Consider the following 16548-nt stretch of genomic DNA (forward strand, 5'->3'; position numbering starts at 1 on the left):
ATTTTCAGATCACTCTGAATTGCACTTGAAAAAAAAATTATTAAGGATGAAAAGATAACTTAAGGTCTCAAGTCTCTTGTATTTCTACTGATTTATAAGTTTCAGCGATTTGTCAGCCAGGGACTGCTGTTCATGTATTTTACATTAGGGAGCTGTTAGATACAGAACAGAACTAACATACAAGCAAGGTATTTAAAGTTCAGTAGTCCCCTTCCCTTCTGACTTTTCCAAGCACGAGCAAGAGGATTCTTACTTTTTGCTTGTTCTTTGCAGCTTCAGAGCTCATGTTTCATGGTCTTGCTTTAGGAAAGATAGCAAGTGTTCTTCTATAGCATGCCCTACAGCAGCACATAGGATACTTCTCCTGGCATGTGAGAAATGTGAATTTAAACGACTGCAGAAGGCCTTGAATGCAGGTATCCATCTTATTAGACATATGCTCTGACAGTCACTACCTGCCCCACTCTACTGAACACAGCAGTTTTACTCTGTGTTTTGAATATAACTAACAAAGACCACTCAAAGTTCTTAGCCACAAGTCTTTGTACTTTCAAATTGCCTTGGACAAACTGAAGCTGCCTTGAAGTCTGCTTAGCTGAAATGCCGGTTCTAACGTATTGGGTAGGTAGGGAGTGATTTGGCAATGGAAAGGAATTTTCCCAGAAGCTATGGCTTTTATGACTCATTTCCCTAGCAAGTTAGTTTCTAGATGGTTTGTTTTCTGTATTGCTCTGTGGATCTTAACTTCTTAAATCCTCTCCAATCTTTATATTTATGAATTCACTATTATTTGAGATCTTTGTTTTATCACTAGGAAAATCTGCAGAGTTATGGAGCCCAATGTCCTACCATCAGATGGATTGTGTTCCCATCTCCAAGAATATTTTTTTTCTAAATTTCTTCAGGACCAGTTTGCATCTGTTCTTTATCATGCCAACATTTTCTTTATTTTACACATCTCTACTTCTCCTGACATTTGTGTCCTTGAGATATTTATAGAAAGTTGTCATATTCCATTCAGATTTTGTTTCCCATTTAGATTTTATTAGACTAAATGAGAAAAGCTCCTGTAGTCTCCTGTTGTAAAAAAGGTCTCTCCATTCCTGTCATCACTCTACTCATTCTTTTCTGTACTTGTTTCACTCTGAATTCATGTTTCTTGACCACAAAAATGTACAAAATTATAAGTTATATTCCATATGATTTCTTCTTAGTGTCTTTTATACTAAGTAAAACATTCTTAATACAACTAATAACTGTCTTCTGATACATACGAGAATGGAATTTTTCCTTTTTGGAGGTAGAGATTTAAGTGGTTTACAGTCATTCTGCTGTCTCTTCTGTCTCTTTACTTTGCTTGTTCTACATAGTGATGCTTCTGTTCATATGATTTTATTTTCTAGACTGTTTTTCAGTGACATTTGTATGTACAGATGACTTAAATTTATTCTTCTATTTGTGTTCTTAATCAATTAATTTCTTCTCTACAGTGCTCTGATTCATACAAATGGTATAAATGAGTGGTCTTTCTTTGGCTCAGATTTTAAATCCTTAAAATTCTTATGCTTTAATCCATTTTCTGATTGGAGAGATTCATCATTTTCCTGGGGATCTTTATCAAAACTCTCTGACAAAAGCCATGTGACAAAGAAATTGTTGGGGTTTTTGCTTCTTTTTTATTAAAAAAAGTTTAAAGAAAAAAATTATTTTTGCCTTTTTTATTTAAGAATACTTTAAAAATACAGTGGCATAATTTTCTTATTAATTACCAGTCAGACTATTTTTTTCCTTGTAGATATTCAAAACTATTTAATTTTTTACTTCATCATGTATATAAAGAACAATTAGGGAGAAAAAACAAATTGAAGTAAAAAAAAGTTTCATAAGATGAAAGTCTGAATTTGAGACAGAAACCAATGTAATTTTAAACTATATACTTCTACAGGCAAAGCTGCACTAAATTCAAACTAGTCTAACAAAAAAGCTTTCAGCAGCTCTTTGTAGGTCACAGGGTACTTTTAGATATTTTCTCCAGCATTTCTATGCAGTGTGCTGCTGACATGGCACCAAGTCTGTTGTCTGTTCTAGAAATCTCAGCAGTTTTATTTTTCTATTTTACTGGAATAAATAAGATAGTGTGCAGTGGTAGTAGATGGGAAGTTTGAATAATCATTTCTGAGCTTTTAAATAATGAACATGTCAACTGGGCTCTATGATACTTTTTAACCATATGTTAGCCTTTGCAGTTTGTCAAGATACCTTTTTTGTCTGTTACTATATTGAAAGAAACAGACCTCAGTAGTGGCATAGGCAAAAAAAGTATGTGCTTAATAACAGTTTGTTTAAAAGTGTTTCAGAATGAAAGAGAAGAGGAAAAAGCCAAGACAGACTATTCAGGATAACACCAGCTATTTGACAAACACTATGGATATATAGATTTTAACATTCTAATCTAACTTTAAAAATTCATTATTTCATAATATTAATAACTTCTGTATGGTTCCTTCTACATTCTTCTTTTTTTTCACCAGTGATCTTTTATGTCCTGATTTCTGAAACATTTTGACTGAAATTTTTAAAGAATAAATGCCTTTTAGTTGAGTCACAATATAAGGAGAGAATCTGCATTAATTCTAATAACCTAAATTTGTAAAATTGTCAGGACAGTAGAAAGAAAAGAATTGTTATATTTTATAATATTTAACTGTGATTAACACAATTCACAAAGTGTGTTTGTCAGTGGTAATTATCCATTTAATAATAAACAAATATCACCTTACATTTTAGCATATTTATATACGTAGGGGCAAGTTAATTTAAATCTTAGCATTATGCCAGTGCATTATTTGATCCAGAATATGAAAAACCAAATACATTTAAAATGTTCTCTCCAGTGAAAGGTAAGTCACTTCAAGAAAGATTAGAAAGGTTTAAAATAATACACAGAAAGAGAATAATAAGGAACAATTTACACAAAATATTACTGTACAATATTAATTTTTATATTGCATTTTTATTGCTACTTATATGAGCTAGACACTACATATGAGGAATACACACATATTATTTTGCCAGAAGTAGAAAAAAGGAGCCCCAAATCCATCTGTATTACTTTTTCCCTTATAAGGCCTATTTACAAACATTACTCTCTTGAAGTGCCATCACTTGCTTACCAGTGATGCAACTGCACTGTCAACAGTCAATGAAGCTGTAGAAATGAAAGACTCTTGTCAGCACTGCATTTTTGCCATTGGGCAAAAGTCTAAGTTGATCATCTTTAAGTACCATGTTTTTTACACTTGTTCTGAGAAGGATTCTTCAGGGTGTTTCAGTACTGCTGCTAGACTGTGGCTAATATAAGTACTTTTGACCACAGATTGTTCTGATTTTTGGACAAATACCACTGAGCAATCTTTTGTAATGTCTATATAGACAAGACAAACATGGGAAACAAAAAATGACAGATGAAATAATTCGACCCCTTGTCACGTCCCACCTGGGGAGGGGGGAGGAATGACAAAAATTCGCAAATCCTCTCGGTGTGGATTAAGGTGGGCCAACACTCAAGGCCGTACACAAACACCAGCTTTAATAGAGCCGTTAGTTTTCCACAGTTTGTTATCTTTTAGCTCCCTCCCAAATTCCTTTCCCAAGGGACAAGTGGTTAGTAGTTTTGCTAATTGGAAAATTACATCAGCGACCAGTCAAACCAAGAGGAGTGATACCAGGACTGTCCCCCAGGCAGTAGGTGTGGGGGGGAGAATAAGACCCTTCACAGACCATGGGGAATGGGGCCGAGGCAAGGCTGCCCTTTCTCCACAGGATGGACTCCCTCACCCTCACTCCAGGTACTGTCCGGTCCTGGGTCCTAGTGACCGTCGCTCTGCATTGTGATTTTAGCACCAGGCTGTTTGAGACATCTTGTTGTTTTACACTAGCAGTTCTCTACACCCCTTTCTTAATGAGAGAACAGAAAATTTAGAAAAGTTAGGTTGTTACCAAGGTTTTTTCATCATACATTAGTTTCCAGTGGGGTATCACAGAGATTGGCACAAAGCTCCATGGGTTCGGCTTTTTTTAATCATCTGCATATAAACATGAAGTTTCTGCTGAAAAAAATGTGGACGATAAGAGAAAAAAATGAGGGAGAGCAAATACTATTGAAAGAGAAGGACTCCACAGGACAGTCTGATATTCTTAGCTTATTCAAGCAAAACATATATTAATGTAGTCATACACAAGTTAATACATTTCCATTTGAGGACACAGGCCATATTGACTTTATGGAAGGTTTTTAAGGAGCGCAGTGAAGCAGTGTTGCCAGTGCAATGCTGTAGCCAGAAAGTCTATTGTAATCCCTGCACATGTATATAGAGGCAGAGTGTGCAGGAAAGGGATGTTACTGCTGTGTACAGCATTGGCAAGGGAACTATTGGACTTCTCAACGTAGATATCTAGACTCTTAAAATGGAAGCTGAACAACTGGAAGAGGTAGAAGGACAAAGTATAGTATGCAGATGGACAAAATGCCTTACACTGAGAAACTTAATGCCACACTGCTGCTAGTTTTTCAGCCAAGTTTACTCTGGCTCTGTATTGTGGTATCAATTATCTTGTCATGTGGGAAGGCTGAAGCAGAAACACAACATACACTGAGTTTTAGAATTCTAATTTACTTAACCTAACTATGTTGTCATTCATAATGTTTTATGTATGACTGCTGTTTCTGCAGCAGAGGAATGTGGTGGGTAGTGAATAAAAAGTAGGCTTCCTCCTCTACTGGAGGGGAGGGGTACATTCTGGCATTTAAGTAACAACATCAATCATCTGAGGTGTCCTTAGCCAGGGTAGACTGAAACAAGTCTCTCTCTGATCTTTTGTTTCCATTCCTGGACTGGCTGTGACTGTTTGTAATACCTTCTTGTTACCCAATCTGTTTTCACCATATATGAAACAGATATGGAAACAGTACACATCAGAAACAGAAACAATACTTTTGTATTTTGTAAAACTCATGCTTTTGACAGGCCTGAGCACGTGTATTATATATATGTTCTTTTTTGTGTTTTTTGTTATGCTAGTGTCCTAAAATGGGTTCTATCCAGTATTTTATGCCCCATTCCTCTCACGAATGATAACTGACCTTTCTGTACACATACTCCCCGTGCTCCCCGATGTTTGGGATGTTTGGAGTACTACAACTTAAGAAGTTACCAGGCATCATCTTGTTCTGACTGCAAGAATGTGATTCAGTTCCTGATTTTGCAGGGTGTGGTAGGCGTCAGTCGCCTAGACATAGGCATCCCTTGTAATTGAAGATAATAAAGAATATCTGATTTATTCATATGCAATTGACAGATACTACACAGAATATCATCTCTCCAGTCCCCCTCCAGTTTTATATAATCAATGGATTCATGCATGCATTGTATATTTTAGCAGCATCTGAAACGGCACAAGACACCCTAGTGTGGTGGACTTAACTGAGCCTAAATAACAATTTACATGGCCAAAAAACCCCAAACAAACAGAAACTAGTTTGAAGGACCATGAAGTTGATGTATGGTCTTATCATTTAAGAAACAGAACTGAGAAAAGAGAAAGGCAGGGAGGGGGATGGGAGATAAGAATAAGGGAATGTTTTTATACCAGGACACATCCCATTTTTCATTAGCTGCATTGTTAAAGCAATAGCTATCATCTGTGGATATCTTTTATTTTCATCTTTTCCATATTTTACATATAAGTAACATTTTAGGTATTTGGAGTGATATTATTTTTGTTATTGTTGTTGCTGTTGTTATTATTGTTACTGTCATCCAGTATGCTATGACATGAAACATATCTCATTCGTATCTTCAGAGAAATAGTAAGAAAGTTGCACTGTCACATTCTTATTTCATTAACATTTCCTTTCAGTGAAACATTATCTTAAATATTTAAGCCAAGAGCACGTTACATTGTGGAAAGATTTGTTCAATAATATTATACCATTTCTTTGCCTTAAAAGGAAAATGTTTTGTTGACTATCATGGAATTGTTTGGCAAGTTAGCAATCAGAAATCAACTTAAAGCAGCACTGGTTCACTAATAGCTTGTAGCGACTCAAGAATTTTGTACCTTTGAGCACATACATCATCAGTATGTCAAGAATGGCAGCTGTGCGGCAGTACTGTGATGTGTTGGCCTAGCAAAGATTCAGTGCTGTGAGGTAAATGACACATTAACTTTCCATCATGCTGTAGGCTGTACGGAGATACATCAGTCAGACATGATAAAAGAGGTAAAGCTAAACATCTATTTTTGCTGTGGTTGTTTTGTAACCGATACATGATCAAACTCACAGCCATATATATATATATGGCCCCTCTCTATGTATATCTCTATATTACTCCGTATCATAGCATTCACATGGAACTAGTGCAATGTATGGAAAAGTCCAGTAACAGCACAGCTCTGGACTAATCATTGAAGATACTAGGAAAGGTGGCAAGAGCATTAGCACTACCTAGGTGAAGTACCTTTCTTCTTTTTGATTTGTGGCATATAGAAAGAGGTGGGAGAAAAGAACATGAAAGAAATGGCCCTGTACATGCTGAGAGCAATGATGACTGGAGAGAAAAACAGATGGATCATGGGAAGCACAGCCTTGACTGTGATCTCATGTCAATCTACTTACCAAGAGGGTGATTCCTATAAACATGGTCACAGGAATCACACTTCAAGATTTTTCCTTCTAGCTGACATTCTAGCAATCAAAGATAAACAAAAATCAAGCAGAGCCACATGTACTTTTTATGTTCTACATGAAAACTTCATCATCTACAGACATGTGAAATGCTTTTAAAACTTCCTTGCTCTCTCTCCTCTCAAAGTTACTATGAAAGCAAGCATTTATTTGACAAGCTGAAATCAGCAGAAAAGCAGAGATTACAGGTTCAGACAGTTGAAGAATCACATTCATCTTATGTGAAAGTGATGGGAATATGAAAAAGACAGTGCATGATTAATGTTTCTGCAGCTTGCTCTTTTTTCTTTTAATGCAGAAAATGTACAGTTGGAGAAGACTTTCTCTGATTTTATCTGCTAAACTGCCATGTATCATCCATAAAAAATGGTTTTACAGGTATGACTGATCATCATGGTATGGGTATCTCTTCCTGTTGTGTCCTAGGCTTCCTATATAACCTAGCCAAATCACTTAAGCTGTTTAAATGCTAGTTCTCACACTAAAATAAGGTTGCTAGCTAAGGATGCATGAAACTTTAAATAAAAATATTCAGTCAGCTGGAAGTTAGGAACTTGAGTTCAAGTTTAGGGAACAATAATTATTATACAGCAGAAAATTAACCAGGTTGTTTGCCAGGGTATCATATTATAACCAAGAAATTAAAATCTATGCTTGTTCTATGTTCTGTACCAAATTTACCTTGGTATAATGATTAGTTTCAGTTAGTTAGAATATTAAAAAAAATCCTTACTACAAAGTACTATACAAAACACAAAGCTGTGGGCTGTTCATCAGCCATCTTCCACAGAACAAATAGGAACGCAAAACTCTACTCAATAGCTGGACATGGGAACAGAGAAGCAGAGGACTCCTTTCAGTCCTGACACTTGATGATGGTAACCACCATCCTGACATGTAGTTTAGTAGCAAATTATTCAAATTCTTAATCCAGAAAATCCTTGCAATTTGTGCAGAGAAGTAAGAGCATGACCGAGTTACGAGATAAACTGGGCTTACCTTAAATACTGGAGAATATAAAGGTGAAAACAATATTTATTCTGAAAAGAAAACATTTTATTTCCTGAGAATGGGAATGAAAAACAGTATAAAAGAGGGAAAATCAAAGCAATAAGTTATAATCAACAGTAACTTGTCTCTACAGTTTTTCCAGCATCTCAACAGAACAATTGCTCAGCTTGCAACTTAATGTCTCCTTCCGATGAACTGGCTTGCCTTGAGGAAACTATTGATACCACCTGAATATTTAAGGAGGAAAGTCATTGCTCCTGGGTATTATGGAAATTATTAACTAGATCTCCACTGACTGTAATTAGAGATTAAATGGCTAATTACCAAGTAGATACATATACATAAATACCTAAATTTATCTGCAATTTGGAAGTGAGGTGTGTGAATCCAAGGGTTCATATCAATTGCATAATCATACCTTCTATGCCAGTTGAGGTTTTTAGAGTTATCTTATCTGGCATTCAGCTGCTGGCTGAAATGGGAGCTGATCCTGTGTAGTTGTGGGTCCTGTGTTGTGTCCAGCCTTAAGCATATGTCTCAAACATCCTAAGCATCTTTGCTTATTAACACCTATTGCTATTAACACCTATTGTTAAGCAACTAAGCTGAATCCATTTTTTTAAAAATGTCAAAAGTTAGGTAGCATGCAAACTAATTTTTGTTATGCATATTCAGGAGCAAACAAAAGATGAGGGAACATATATTTCAAACCTTTAAGAAGATATACTTTTATTATGCCTTGTAATGGTACAATAACCCTTATATTGCAGCATATTGCTTTCTGGGGAAAAAGAGAAAAAAAGAAAAAAGAAGAGTGCATTAGACTAGTTCTTCCTAATCAACTAATTAACTGAAACACTGGTTAAGTAATTAATCGCACTGAATTAAACGCTGAATAAACTGGTACTCAGTATTGGGTATTCACTAAAAAATGGTTAAATAATGATTAGGATTATTTATGCCATGGCACAAAACTCTAGGATTTTGAATTGGAATGAAAAGGTTAAAAACTCATAACTCTAATAAGCACAAAGGAAATATTACATTGGTCTTAATGATTTTTGGCTTGAGTGAAAGGTATATTTCATTGTCAAATCTATGCAACATTTTCATCCATCTGCCTGTCTGAAGTACTGCAAGGTAGCAATTTTTCTGTGAACTCACTGGTGATTAAATGTTCAATTTTTTTCTCCCCATTCTCTGTATCTGACAAATACGGAGGAAATGCACAAGGGAAAATTTGAAACATTTTAATAACGTTCTACATACTTTGCCAAAAGTATAAATTAGTGTTTATATTAATAAAAAGTTCCTCAGTAAATCAAACACAGATTTAAACTAATACCATATTCTTAAAACTCTCAAACATATTTTTCACAAAGTTTTCCTTTGGTATCTATGATGTGAAAATTAGCCACTGACTTTTATGTGCATTTACCAGTTAAAGGTTAGTAAAACATGGCATGTTTGCTCATTAGACTTTCATTTATCACTATAAGGAGACTGAACCATCAAAGGAATAGTGTTTCAGCTATTGACTGTGTTGTTTTTTAGTGTATTCATCATGAGAAAGAATCTGCAGAATTGATTTTATTTATGTGTTGGAAAACAACATTTACAAGATAGGTTTCCCCTTTACTAGATTCAGTAAAGGACATTAGCTTTGGGAAACAGATCCTAAAGCTCCTAGCTTCCAGTTAACTGTTGGGATATGTATTTTCAGGTCCACATTTAACAAAGGTTTTATATCCCTAACTGGTTAAGTGCTCGCTTTCTATTGATTTCTATAAGAAGCTGAAAATATTTTCCGCAGTCTCTGAGTGATAGATGTCTTTTGATCCTGAGAAGCTAAACTGTCCTTTCATTACAGACTTTTAACTACCTCTTTTAAATCCCCCCTGCTTAAAGGCATATGTGGTGGTACTAGTGATGTTTTTTACCTCTTTGTCGGTATTTTAAGATTAAGGAGCACAAACCAAGAAACAGGAAACCTGGATTCCAATGCCTTCCGCTAGGCTGCAGAATAAGAACAGATTTTCATAATTTCATTCTTGAAGCTATGACAGTCATTCCACAAAATATTTAGGAATCTCTGAAATCGGGGGGGAGGGGGCAGTTGTTGGGTTTGAGGGATTTTTTGGTCTGTCTTTGGTAACACAATACATATTACTTTGCTTTAAAAGGGCGTGCCTGGATAACAGTGAGTAAAGCTGTGTTCTACCTGCCCAGTGGAAACTTCAGAAGGCAAATTCCTCCCTTCCTGTGAAGAGATTAATTAGCATGTACAGATAAGGAAAATAACAAGAGCTGAAGCATCTAGTCTAGTATGAACCAAACTTAGGAAGTAGTAGGTTGAGTTTATTTTTACGTTGTAGGAAAGTGAGGTTGTGATTCCATGACCTGGGACCATGGAACCCATGGTGACACAAAGGCTGTGTATAGTGGCATTGGCTTCATGGCTAGCTTACTGTAAATACTGTTACAACAGTGTTTATCAGGAGATAAGTTTTGACTTGAAGAAAGCAGTTTGGATACTAATAATACATTAAACATTAGTCCAAATAAATTGTACATTTGTTAAAAAGAGGTCTGGAACAAAAGCTCAATTACAAATGAAAGACTAAAATAATATAGAAAATCTATTCTGGGTAAAGTTTTGACCTACATTTGGGGACAAAAAAAAATCACATATCACTCACATTATTTTATTTAGCATAAATTTATACCCCAATAAGCAACATCAGAAAGACCACCTAGATGGCAAATACAAACATTGTAACAGCTGAAACTCATTATTTCTCAGTATCATAATGTATTGAAAAGAGTAGAAGAAAAAAGATCATACTCATAAGGAAAAAGCTTTGCAGAACTGAATAGACATTGTTATCAGTGAGGACTTCTGTTGCAGGAGAGAGCTAGCTTTTAGTGTTGTTCTTTAGTAGAAGAGATGTTAAAATAAAACTTCTTTTATTACACATAGGAAGAATGAATTCTTTACATATATTGATTTAACTTCCCTTATGAGATATCAGAAGGATTTCTTTATTTTCCAGCATAATAGTAATAGCTCAATACCATGACAACATATGATATAGACACTGTTGGATCTCATTTTAGAAATTAAATTCAGTGGATGGTATCCTCTATACATGTTGTTCCTGCAGTCACTTTTATCTTAGTGTTATAAATGTCATGTGGCTTGTAAAGAACATGACAGAGAATAAATTAAGTAGTTTACCTTACCTGGTAAAAATCTATTTCTTTTTACGAACTAGTCAGTTCTGCTGAATATTTTAGTGTCTCATTTCTGTTTTCATTAGTTCTATGTTAGCAGAAGTTTTAACTGTTAGAAGAAGTCAGTTCTTATACCTGGAAGTCAGTAGCCAAAACCAAAGAAACAATAAAATCTTATGAGATAAAGATTCTCCATCTCAGAATAGATCCACAGTGAAGATGGGACAGAGCTGCTGAAATGTTACCTCCTTTATCACTATATTGCTGTCACAGATGTTTTGATTTCTCTACCATTGTAATAATACGTTGCTTTACCTAAATTATCATGCAGAATAATTCTCTGTATTAAAAAGTGGTATGATGTAGGACAATAAGAAACTAGGAAAGAACACTGGACTGATTTTGGCTGGGATAGAGTTAATTTTCTTCATAGTAGCTTGTATGATGCTATGATTTAGATTTGTGATGAAAACAGTGTTGATAACACAGGGATGTTTTTGCTATTGCTGAGCAGCGCTTACAGAGTTAAGGCCTTTTCTGCTTCTCACACCACCCCACCAGCAAGCAGGCTTGGGGTGCACAAGAAGCTGGGAGGGAACACAGCTGGGACAGCTGACCCCATCTGACGAAAGTGATGTCCCATGCCATATGATGTCGTGCTCAGCAGTAAAAGCTGGAGGAAGAAGGAGGGAGGAGGTTACATGTGATGAAGCTCTGCTTTCCTGGCTGAACACCTGCCTGCCGATGGGAAGTAGTGAATTCCTTATTTTGGTTTGCTTGCATGCACACCTTTCACTATTAAACTGTCTTGATCTCAACTCATGAGTTTTCTCACTTTTACACTTCTGATTCTCTGCCCCATCCTGCTGCTGGGGAATGAGCAAAAGGCTGTGTGGGGCTGAGCTGCCTACTGGGGTCAAACCACAACAAACACATATGTTTTTTATATTGTCACTGACCTTACATGGTTGTCAACTTCAGGCAGTGAAAAAATTTTAACATGTAACAATGAACAAACAAAGATTTCATCAACAGTCTCTGTAAGCCAGCCTGCACATATTCTGTTTTACACCTCAGTCACAGGTCTAGAGCTCCAGTACATTCTCCAGGGTGCTGGAGATTTTCAAGTTAAAACATACTGGCTTATTTCGTATCTAACTGCATCCAAGATATTCCATCGAGTTTGTTTGACAAGACTCCATTTCCATAAAGCCACATTTTTTAACAATACTATCTCTAAACCTCTGTAGATTTTTACTGCTTCATTCCACATGAACTTTTCCATAATTTTGCTCTGGATGTCAATATGCAGTGCCAGAAGTTGCTTTAGTATTTCTGATCATCCTTTTTAGAATAATTCACAAAATGGGGCTCTGCCTCATCCTCATTAAGTTATCCAACATTTCAAAACTTGCATCTAGCCTCTTGAATCCTTTATACATTCTAACAAGTTTTGCAAGTTACATGTTTCAGACAATTTAAAAAATATTTTCAACTTAACATATTTTACCATCATTCTTAATTATCGTCAAAATAAAGGGTACTCTGTATCCTTGGGTCTTAAAGTATATATTATATTGTTTCTTCTGAAATGTAGGTAAGAAGCATTTTTCACTTGCTACTTCATGAGTATAGTCATTATTAGTCTTATTTCAGTGGGTGTAAATGGGTTTTTTGTGTGTGTTGTGTATTTTAAGTATATTGTCCCCGCACTATTGACTGCAAGACTTCTTTAGAATCATAGGACAGTCCAGGTTGGAAGGATCCTCAAAAAATTATCTGTTCCATACTTTCATGGGAAAGGGAGCCTAGATAAGATTATCTCACACCCTATTCAGTAACATCTTAAAAACCTTCAGGGAAGGGGACTCTATCACGTGCCAGGGGAGGCTGGTCCAGTGATTGATTGTTCTCACTGTAAAAAATTTCCATATTATATCAAAATGAAACTCCCCCAATGCAACTTGTGCCCATTGCCCCTTGTCCTCTCCATGTGGGTCTTTGTGAAGAGAGAGCCTCCATATTCTTTATAGCCACCCTTTGAGTACTGGAAAACTGTGATGAGGTCCCCTCTAAGCCTTCTCTTCTCCACAGAGAAAAGACCTAACTTCTTCCATCTTTCCTCACAGGACAGGTTCTCCAACCCTTTGATCGTCTTTGTGGCCCTCTTTTGTACCCTCTTCAGCCTGTTCCCATCTTTCTTGAATTGCGGGGACCAGAACGGGGCACAGTACTCCACGTGCAGCCTGAGAAGCACTGAGAAGAGTGGGATGATCATTTCTCTATCTCTGCTAGCAGTGCCCCTGTGGGTGCAGCCCTGGATCCACTTTGCTTTTGTTGTTGTGGTGGCATGCTGCTGACTCATGTTCAGCTTGTTGTCTACCAGGACCACTCATTCTCCAAGGTGTTGTCTATTCAGTGTTGAAGCACTTTGGTAGTTCTCAGAGCTCAGTGCCACAGGGCCGTAGTATTTCTTCTTGCAAAGTCTTGAATAATACTCTATTTCTTGTTCACCTCCATTAATACAACATAGCCTGCTAACTTGCTCCTGCAGGTCCTCCACCTGCTGCATGAGTGACTCCACCAAAGTACACCTTGTGCAAGTGAAGCTTCCACTCTCCTCCACCCAGCATGGTGGTGTGCACTCTTGTTCCAGTCTATCCTGGTTAGACGGCTGATTCCTGGCTGCTGCAGAGTCCAGCCCTTGCCTGGTCTCTACTAGCATGCTTCTGACAACCTCAAAGCACTGCCTGATAAACTCTTCTAAGTCCCTGGAGAACTCAAGTTGCTGAGTAGGCTTGCACAGCCACCAGCTAGCTGGGGTGACCATTAAGGCTGCAGCCTAAGGCCATGGGTGAGCAGAGCAGGCAGCAGCCTGGCAAGGTGGGCTGCACTTCCCGTGTGCCCTTCTGCATGAACTGCTGTGCAAACTGATGATGCCGCTCCCAATAGACACCACTCCCTTGTGACATAGCTGCCTGTTTTTTTTAATAATACATTTTTCTTCCCTAATCAATTGTCTACATTTTTATTGTCAAACTTAACTTCTAGATTTCAGCAGGATAATATAGTTCTAATCACTATGAAATTAATTAACAGATTTAACTATCTGAATTTGAAGTTTCCTGTACTTACATTATTAATTACACATAAATGTCATTTAAAATGAAAGATGAAAGTGTAGGAGAGAAGTGGGAGCCCACCTGCCTTGATTATATTTGTAATCATTATTATGCAGTGAACAGCAAAAATATATCCTGAAAGCTCTTCCACTTCTAACTTATTTGTTAAATCTTTTCCTGATATCAGCTTCATCTTGAAAGTAAACCATGTTTTGACTTGATCTTGGAAGGACCATACAAAGAAATTACCTTGAGCTTTATTAAGGGCTTTGTTAAGAAGCTGTGAAGACTCATAACTTAAGGGCTGCAAGAAATTCACTTGCATAGTGTAGTTCTAAAATGCTGGAAAAAGTTTCCACCTAATATTTTTTTCAAGTGTTAGATGGCTTGATGATGACAGGGAAATTCTTGTTCTGTACTCTCATCTGTGAGATCAGCTCCAAACTGAGATGGACATATATGGTTAAGAAAATTGTGGGATTTTACTGCCTCCCACTACCCCTGGTTGGTATGGATCATGTGCCTGCATCACATGAGGAGAAATTCATGCAATTAAATATACACATCTAGTCATGCTGGAGGTCATTAGTTATCTAAGACATCACACAGGGTGAACTGATTTGTCAAAGTTTACAACAGCTTCCTTCCCTTTCTGGCAGCCAGTCAGGATCCTTGTATCTCATATAGCTCTAGACACCTGTGTCCAGGTACCTGAATACCACCCAGGCTGTGTTCACAGGGCTCCAAAGTCCTTCCCCTTCTCTTTTAGGATGGCCTCTAAAAGTATATAGCTATTGCAGTTTCTTTCTTGGATCTTTATACTTTACCTCTAGTTGGAGTTTGTGGATGCATCCTCTCTTATTCTTACCCCAATGCTTTGCATTGCACAGAACGTGTAGAGACACACTGTCATGGATGGAGTGATGCACTTCACTTATAAGAGAGAAGGAGAAACATATTTATTGATATAAACCAGCAATTTAACAAAGTTTGATAGCAAATGCGACAGTGGTTTAACAAGATTCGATAGCAAGGTACACTGGATTATTTACTGCATAGGGGACAGGGTCAGACAAAACTGTTAAGGAGACCCTCCCATTGAGTCACGAGGTTCAGAGAGGACCCCCTTGCATTCTAAACTCTTTCCCTTAGAGAACTCTAGGTGCTTAGTCAAAGCACCAAACTTAGTCACGGACTTGGTCAACAGTTTATGTCTAAAGGATTATATGTGCACAATCAAAGTAAAATAATCTTAGTGACGCTTACAAAGTTTAGCAAGCTATTAGGCACTTTACCAAGGATCTGTTGTGGTAAGGAATCTCTCAGTATTGAGGAGTAAGGGATCTCTGCGGCAGGTGTAACCCTGAGAGGTGTCCCTACTCAAGGGGAGATCCTGTCATGCAGCCCGCTGCCATGCAGGAGAGCTCAAAGGGCTCTTGGGCTGCTCACTATTTACGGAGGTAAGATGATTGACTCATAGTCATATTTGCATACCAACCACAGGTTTTAGTTTCTTCCAAATTTTGCTTGAGTTGGACATTGACCAGAACTGTGGTTAGGCGGGTGGATTGCGCAAATTAGCCCTTGGCTATTGTGTTGTTATCTGTCTCCTGAATCCACTTTGAGCCAGATGCAGCCATCACAACCAGACCCATCCATTACAACTGTCACTGGTGGTTATCGTTTGAGTAGGATTATGGGAGATAAAGGTCAGGTTGGAGGGGACAGCAGGGAAGCACACTGTCACACACACCCAAAAAAATTTATTTGCATGGTGTATAGCTCATGTTATACATTGACTCTTAATGGTTAAAGTCACTTTGGGGGAAAGCCAAAACAACACAGGAGAGAGAAGGGAAAGGGAAAGGGAAAGGGAAAGGGAAAGGGAAAGGGAAAGGGAAAGGGAAAGGGAAAGGGAAAGGGAAAGGGAAAGGGAAAGGGAAAGGGAAAGGGAAAGGGAAAGGGAAAGGGAAAACTTCCCCCCAGTAGCCACCAAGGAATTGAAGTGGCAGGGGTCTCCCATACGAGTGTAGACCTCTGGAGGGCCTCTCTAGTGCAACAGGTGGTTGCCTCATAATACTTTTCTAATAGGAATTTTGTAGTTTTTACAGGAACCTGTTCAAAGTCCCTATGGGTTTTTCACCATTATGATGCTATTAGTGCTGACTAGAGGATGCTTTGATCAGGTGCAGAAATTTCACTCTGATTTGATGGTAAGCTCTGTGCATGTATGTTACTGATATGCTTATTACATATTGAGATGACAATTATCTACTTTATCATCCATTAAGTCTTAATTTTCATCTAGTACAAACTAAAATCTACAAAAAGAGGGAATAGAAAAGCGAGGGGCAGGGAGAGGAATCCTCATCCCCGAGACAATCACTTCCAATGAGAATCCAACATAATAACAATGCCACCTTTTGCAAGTGT

General features: G+C 37.4%; 1 protein-coding gene across 1 annotated transcript; it reads right to left on the reverse strand.

Moving 5' to 3' along the window:
* Positions 1 to 253: 253 nt before the first annotated feature.
* Positions 254 to 15051, reverse strand: LOC148055853 (uncharacterized). The gene is made up of 9 exons (XM_087757130.1): positions 14943 to 15051; positions 11515 to 11666; positions 9700 to 9775; positions 8471 to 8540; positions 7748 to 7788; positions 6680 to 6748; positions 5144 to 5305; positions 4000 to 4109; positions 254 to 364 (listed from the first exon to the last, which is right to left on the reverse strand). The coding sequence occupies exons 1-4, from the start codon at positions 14965 to 14967 to the stop codon at positions 8473 to 8475; spliced, it is 321 nt and encodes a 106-aa protein (XP_087613256.1). The 5' UTR covers positions 14968 to 15051; the 3' UTR covers positions 254 to 364; positions 4000 to 4109; positions 5144 to 5305; positions 6680 to 6748; positions 7748 to 7788; positions 8471 to 8472.
* Between the last annotated feature and the right edge of the window lie 1497 nt (positions 15052 to 16548).

This window comes from Nipponia nippon, unplaced genomic scaffold (genome assembly GCF_047370975.1).
Source record: "Nipponia nippon isolate SJK-2023a ecotype South Korea unplaced genomic scaffold, ASM4737097v1 scaffold_2, whole genome shotgun sequence".
Lineage (NCBI taxonomy): Eukaryota > Metazoa > Chordata > Aves > Pelecaniformes > Threskiornithidae > Nipponia > Nipponia nippon.

What these genes read in the sequence shown, in the direction of transcription:
- LOC148055853 (XM_087757130.1), bottom strand. Translation starts at nt 14,967, where the DNA reads ATGCATCCACAAACTCCAACTAGAG. An exon ending in TCCACAAACTCCAACTAGAG is followed by an intron (nt 11,667 to 14,942) that starts GTAAAGTATAAA and finishes TTCTTCCTCCAG; the next exon opens with CTTTTACTGCTGAGCACGAC. An exon ending in GCAGAAAAGGCCTTAACTCT is followed by an intron (nt 9,776 to 11,514) that starts GTAAGCGCTGCT and finishes CTTATTCTGCAG; the next exon opens with CCTAGCGGAAGGCATTGGAA.